This window comes from Rhinoraja longicauda, chromosome 20 (assembly GCF_053455715.1).
Source record: "Rhinoraja longicauda isolate Sanriku21f chromosome 20, sRhiLon1.1, whole genome shotgun sequence".
Taxonomy (NCBI): domain Eukaryota; kingdom Metazoa; phylum Chordata; class Chondrichthyes; order Rajiformes; family Arhynchobatidae; genus Rhinoraja; species Rhinoraja longicauda.
In genome coordinates, this window is record NC_135972.1 from 9,813,614 (window position 1) to 9,820,734 (window position 7,121).

Consider the following 7,121-nt stretch of genomic DNA (forward strand, 5'->3'; position numbering starts at 1 on the left):
CCAGAGGAGGTAGTTGAGGCAGGGCCTATCCCAACATTTAAGAAACATTAAGACAAGTACATGGATAGGACAGGTTTGGAGGGATATGGACCAAACGCGGACAGGTGGGACTAGTGTCACTGGGGACATGTTAAGTGTCGGCAAGTTGGGCCGAAGGGCCTGTTTCCACATTGTATCACTCAATTACCCACGGAAATACTCCAGCATTTTGTGTCTATCTTTGGTATAAACCAGCGTCAGCAGTTCATTTTTACAACAGACATTTCAGAAGACTGATGAACACAAGAAATAGGAGCGGGAGAAGGTGATATGTTGGTCTGAGACTGCTCCATCATTTAATAAATCATGACTGGTTTGATCTTAGCTTCAGCTGTCTCTCCCGCCTGTTCTCTTTAATCCTTGCTGCCCCATGAGACCAGAAATCTATCTTGTCCTTGCAGATATTGAATGACTCAGGCTTTACTGAGGTAGCGAGTTCAAAAGATTCACAACCCTTTGACAAAATAAATCCCTCCAGCCCCTTGTTCTAAAGTTATGTCCCATGGTTTTAGATTTCCCCTGAATGGGAATTATCTAGGCATCTACTTTGCTGCATCAGAATCTTACATTATTTCCATTTCTTTAAGGCCTTTGATGAGTATAGACCCCACCTGTTTAAGCTTCCCTTGAAAATAATCCTGGCCTTTAGTTTAGTTTAGAGATACAGCGTGGAAACAGACACCATGGCTGTATGTTGAAAGACTGGAGCGACTAGGCTTGTATACACTGGAATTTAGAAGGATGAGAGGGGATCTTATAGAAACGTATAAGATTATTAAGGGGTTGGACACGTTAGAGGCAGGAAACATGTTCCCAATGTTGGGGGAGTCCAGAACAAGGGGTCACAGTTTAAGAATAAGGGGTAGGCCATTTAGAACTGAGATGAGGAAAAACTTTTTCTGTCAGAGAGTTGTGAATCTGTGGAATTCTCTGCCTCAGAAGGCAGTGGAGGCCAATTCTCTGAATGCATTCAAGAGAGAGCTAGATAGAGCTCTTAAGGATAGTGGAGTCAGGGGGTATGGAGAGAAGGCAGGAACGGGGTACTGATTGAGAATGATCAGCCATAATCACATTGAATGGCGGTGCTGGCTCAAAGGGCCAAATGGCCTCCTCCTGCACCTATTGTCTATTGACCAGTGATCCCCACACATTATCGCTATCCTACACAAACTAGGGAGAATTTACACTTCTACCGAGCCAATCAACTTACAAACCTGTATGTCTTTGGAGTGTGGGAGGAAATCGAAGATCTCAAAAACCCGCTCTGTGATGGGGAGAATGGACAACCTCCATATAGACAGCACCCAAAGTCGGGATCGAACCCGTGACCCCCCGTGCTGTAAGGCAACAACTCTACCGCTGTGCCACCGTGCTGCTGCGCTACCATGCCGCCCCGCTCTTCTTTAAAAAATGATCTGAGAGAACATCTGAACAGCCTCCATATCCCTCCATAATGAGACGAGAGAAAACAGAGCTACAAGTACGATAGAGAGCTATAAGGATCTCCAGCACACACTACATTTATATTGGTACATTTATAACCTATCCCACTTATAATAAAGGTCAACATTGTATTGGCCTTCGCAACTCAGCCCCGACCCAGGTCAGATCGCCCGGCGTGGGGGAGCCGAGAATCCCCCCCGATGCAGGAGCTTGATCGCTCCGACGTGAGGGCCCGACCGCTGGTTACGGAGTCAAGATCGTACCGTCAACGGAAGGCTCGAGGCCCCCGACCATGGGAGAACAAAGAAAGGAATAGATTGAAGTTTTTTCCCCCTTCCATCACAGAGAGGAATGTGGAGGAGTCACTGTGGAGGATGTTCATGTAAAAATGTATTTTGTGTGTTCTGTTGATTTTTATTGGTATGACTGTATGGCAAATGAAATTCCTCCTATGTTGCAAAACATACTTGGCTAATAAAGTATGATTATTATTATGATTATGCTGATTACTATTTCCTCTTTTATCACCCCAACTTATTATGTTCTCAATTTTTCTGTCCCGCTGAGTTACTCCAGTATTTTGTGTCTCTCTTGACTTAAAACAAAGTCACTCCTGAAGAATTGAAGCTTTTTTTTAACCTTGTGTACTTCAGTGTCGAAATCTCTGGATATAGTCAGTGGATGAAGAGAGGCATTGAAATGTTAGAAGACACAATGAAACCGTGTTTTCATATGTAGTGCATAAATCTCTATTTAATACAATGAATTTCCCAAACTGGCAGAATATTGAAGTCCTGAATTTTCTGCAATGTTAAGTATGTCAGCATCAGTACAATACAATCTTCACACTATTCCAATTATGAATAATAATGCTTTAATCAGAAATAAATAAATGAATTCGTTTCTGCTTATGCTGCCTGACACAAACAAAAATGTACAGATTTAAACTGTGGCCTTCACATGTTCACCATTTCTAATGTAAGTACTTGTTTTACTCTCTGTGTGACACCAAAATTATAAGGTCATAAGTGGTAGGAGCAGAATTAGGCCATTCGGCCCCTCAAGCCTACTCCGCCATTAAATCATGGCTGATCTAACTTTCCCTCCTCACCCCATTCTCCTGCCTTCTCCCCATAAGCCCTGACACCCATACTAAATCAAGAATCTATCTATCTCTGCCTTAAAAATATCCACTGACTTGGCCTCTACAGTGATCTGTTGCAAAGAATTTCACAGATTCACCGCCCTCACTAAAGAAATTCCTCCTCATCTCCTTCCTAAAGGAACGTCCTTTAATTCTGAGGCTATGACCTCTGGTCCTGGGCTCTTCCACTCGTGGAAACATCCTCTCCGCATCCACTCTATCCAAGCCTTTCACTATTCGGTACATTTCAATGAGTTCCCCCCTCATTCTTCTAAACTCCAGCGAGTACAGGCCCAGTGCCATCATTCGCTCATCATACCTTAACCCACTAATTCCTGGGATCTTTCTTGTAAACCTCCTCTGGCCCCTCTCCATGGCCAGCACATTCTTCCTCAGATATGGTGGCCAAAATTGCTTACAATACTCCAAATGCTGCCTGACCAGAGCATTTCGAGCCTCAGCATTACATTCCTGTTTTTGCATTCCCTTGAATTGTAGAAATTTTTAACTAAGTATTGTCACAACCCAAATAACTCAGTTTTCAAACAATATTGTGACCAAAAAAAAAAGATATATCGACTGCAAATAAATCCACAACAGTACAGTTTAAAGTTGAACTTGTGTGGTTAACCTATGTTTGGAGAAACAATGCTTATTATTTTAGACCAATACAAAAACATTTCAAATCTATATATTTCAGGAAGTCAGCAGCTGAACATCTAGCCTTGCAATCCACATCCAATGTATGTTGAATAAAACTAGTCTAATAACAATCAAACATTTAAAAATTAATATACATACGATTCTTCCATTTCTCTGTGGCCTTCAACATACTAAAGTAAAATCGAGGCCCACAAATTGATTGGGTTTTCATTGATGAAAAAAAAACAACTTAATTCTGTTCTCCACTAAATGTGAGTGATTACAAATACTGTAAAGTACATAAAGACCATGTCATGGTTCAACAGTAGGAAACAGTGCTTTCATTATTCGTTTTGAGAAAGTAACAACGTCGCCTTGTAATGGACACAAAATGCTGGAGTAACTCAGCGGGACAGGTCCGGTCCGAAACTGAATCCGTTCCTTCCCTCCAGAAATGCTGAGAAATGTTACTCCAGCATTTTTGTGCCTATCTTGCGTTTCCACCGGGATCGGCACGCCTGCCCGCCTGCCCGCCCCGCTGAGATACTCCAGCATTGCGTGTCTGCCTTCGGTGCAAAACAGCAACTGAAGTTCCTTCCCACACACACACACACATTCGCCCATTTGTGCTCAGGTTCGTCTAAAATTCACACAGGCCATTGTGATCCAATTGAGTTACATCTTGGTGTTAAAAATTTCGCACGTAGCACCGATAATATGATTGACTAAATACTCGTCGGATTTTCTCTTTTTTAAGCGTTGGAATTTTTTTTTTTTCTTTTGGAAATTATTTGTGCTGTTAATCGACTAAGCAAAAAAATTGTGTTTCAGTCTGAAGAAGGAAGGGTCTCGACCCGAAACGTCACCTAATTTAATTCTTTCCAGGGATGCTGCCCGACCCGCTGAGTTACTCCAGCAATTTTTTTTTGTTGGTGTCGGTCTTTGTGTTTGGACGCCTGTCGGCGGGCCGGGTTGGAAATGATCTCCCTGCAAGTGGCTATTTGTCGTTTGTTGTTAAGAAGCTGTGCCCCGCTCGTCGGCGCTGTAAGCAGCGTTCAACCGGCTGACCATTTATTCGATCATTTCCACCGCAAGCGGCAGATTCCAGGATTACAGCCACAACCGCACACGGTGTTCAGACGCCGTGTGGTGGAAAGCAGAGTTGGATAAACAGCGTTCAATCACAACCAGTCGGGTGGGTTTCCACCAAACGAAAAGGTGCGAGAGCATGCAGGCAAATCGGAAACCGGTTTTGCTGGTCGTTAATAGTTACCTACCTAATCCGACGCCAAGGTATTTATTTCACAATTGCTGGAGTAACTCAGCAGGTCATGCAGCATCTCAGGAGAGAATGAATGGGTGCTGTTTCGGGTCGAGAACCTTCAAGGGTCCCTTCAAGGGTCCCTTCAAGGGTCTCGACCCGAAACGTCACCCACTCCTTCTCTCCTGAGATGCTGCCTGACCTGCTGACTTACTCCAGCACTTATGTGAAATAAATACCTTCGATTTGTACCAGCATCTGCAGTTATTTTCTTATGTTATAACTCCTGAGATGCTGCCTGACCCGCTGAGTTACTCCAGCATTTTGTGAAATAAATACCTTCGATTTGTACCAGCATCTGCAGTTACTTTCTTACATAATCCAACGCTAAAATGATCTAATCGCGACGCTTCGGTCGTTTATTAAAATATATCCCATCGTTATCAAAATTCCCCCATTAGTTTCAGATGAAGTCTTTTAACAAAAAAACAAAAACTAAGAGGGCTGTTTGAGTCAAGATGGAGACGCTTTGCTTTCACCGTTACTGTCGGAGGTCTTGGACCCTCTGCTTGAGGGACACTGCACACGCAGTAAGACGTTGGACAACACGTCCTGGTAGTAGCTGATAGCGACCCAGCCGGGCAGATACATCAGGGTGATGAGACCCATGAAGTTGAGCGGGTAGTGAGAGTAGTCCCAGGAGCAGGCGTTGTAGCGGCGGAGCCCCAGTCCCCAGGTGAGTTCCCAGGTGTAGATGAAGAGGATGTAGACCGGCAGCCTCCGCCAGGTGCCCCAGCCCAGGCGGTGGTACAGGTGGAAGTAGAGCTTCTCCACCACGAAGCTGCAGCTGCCGTACATGAGGAACGACCAGAGGGACGTGTGGCCCAGCAGCGTGCGGTCGGAGCGCTCCACCAGGTTGAACATGGAAGTGAAGAAGATCTCGTCCAGGAAGCCGTGCATCCCGTAGAAGGCGAAGCGCAGGTAGCCGGGGAGACCCTCCGGCGAGGGCAGGCGCTCGGGCCACTTCGACCCCCGGCAGCAGCACCGCAGGCGGAGGAAGCCCTTGAGGACGAGCTGGGAGTCGTACAGTGCCATCAGGTAGTGCAAGAGCAAGGTGGTGGGAGACGAGGGAGGCCCTTCCACCAGCGAGGTCAGCAGGCTCTTCACCCCCACGTACACAGAGGGGTAGACCACCAGGTGGAAGACGGCGGGCCAGCCCGAGAAGTGCTTCTCCTGCAGCGAGACCTTCTCCAGGGCCAGGTAGGCGAGAGAGTGGAGCAGCCCGAGGTAAGGGGACGAGTAGCCCAGCAGCTTCGGGTCGCTGGTCTCCACGAAGCGCCGGGCCGACGACAGCAGGACGTCCAGGGTGATCCCGTGCATCCCGTAGAAATACAGCCTCATCCATGTGGGCAGCGGGGGGCGAGAGCGGTCACGGCCACGGCTTTCAGCACCGGACAGGTCCTTGAGCCGAGGGGCGGCGGTGGAGGCGGTGGTGGTGGAGGCGGCGGTGATGGAGGTACCGGCGGGGGCCCCCAGTCGCTTGCTGCCCTGTCCCGGCTCCTCCGCCGGCAGCAGACGCTGGACATCACGCCGTTTGCTGCTCATCATCCTCTCCTCTCCTCTCCCCTCCTCTCTCCCCTCTCCTCTCTCCCCTCTCCTCTCCTCTCCTCTCTCCCCTCTCCTCTCCTCTCCTCTCTCCCCTCTCCTCTCCTCTCCTCTCCTCTCCTCTCCTCTCCCCTCCTCTCTCCCCTCTCCTCTCTCCCCTCTCCTCTCCTCTCCTCTCCTCTCCCTTCCTCTCCCCTCCTCTCCTTTCCCCTCTCCTCTCCCTTCCCCTCTTCTCCCTCCCTTCCTCTCCTCTCCTCTCCTCTCTCCTCTCTCCCCTCTCCTCTCTCTCCTCTCCTCTCCTCTCCTCTCCTCTCCTCTCCTCTCCTCTCCTCTCCCCTCCTCTCCCCTCTCCTCTTCTCCCTTCCTCTCCCCTCCTCTCCTTTCCCCTCTCCTCTCCCTTCCCCTCTTCTCCCTTCCTCTCCTCTCCTCTCCTCTCTCCTCTCTCCTCTTCTCCTCTCCTCTCCTCTCCTCTCCCTTCCCCTCTTCCCCCTTCCTCTCCTCTCCTCCTCTCTCCTCTCCTCTCCTCTCCTCTCTCTCCTCCCTCTTCTACTCTCCTCCCCTCTCCTCTCCCCACAACGGAAGCCTGCCTTGCACTTTTAAAGGCAAGATTAATAAATAAACGGGCCGCAGAAGCAACCGCGGAAGGTGAAAGTGCGGCTCACCTCCTTCTCTGCCCTTGCGGGCTAGGATTTGGCAGCTTTGACTGTGAATCCAAGCCCGGTTACCTGCCTGCAAGCCGTAGGGAGCTCGGCCGACGCAACACCACCGGCAAACACAGACGTACAACGTCCCCACACAGCAGCCCAATATTCCCCCAGCCTGGACGCATCCATCCGTAAAGCCGCAAGCGTGAATGCAAACTACCCGCAATCTCCCGAATGTCCATCTTCCCAGTAAGGCCGACCCTCTCCACCTCCCCCCCCCCCCCCCCCCCCCCACCACCCCCCACCCCGCCTCCTCTGTGCAAAAACTACTGCCGTCAGTTCT

The 7,121-nt window shown here is 48.7% G+C and overlaps 1 protein-coding gene across 1 annotated transcript; it reads right to left on the minus strand.

Moving 5' to 3' along the window:
* Positions 1-2,207: 2,207 nt before the first annotated feature.
* On the minus strand, positions 2,208-6,181 carry tmem229a (transmembrane protein 229A). The gene has a single exon (XM_078416927.1). It carries the CDS (start codon positions 6,135-6,137, stop codon positions 5,043-5,045), a length of 1,095 nt encoding a protein of 364 aa, XP_078273053.1. The 5' UTR covers positions 6,138-6,181; the 3' UTR covers positions 2,208-5,042.
* Between the last annotated feature and the right edge of the window lie 940 nt (positions 6,182-7,121).

Excerpts from the sequence above, each read along its gene's own strand:
- tmem229a (XM_078416927.1), bottom strand. The coding sequence starts at position 6,137 with ATGATGAGCAGCAAACGGCGTGATGTCCAGCGTCTGCTGCCGGCGGAG.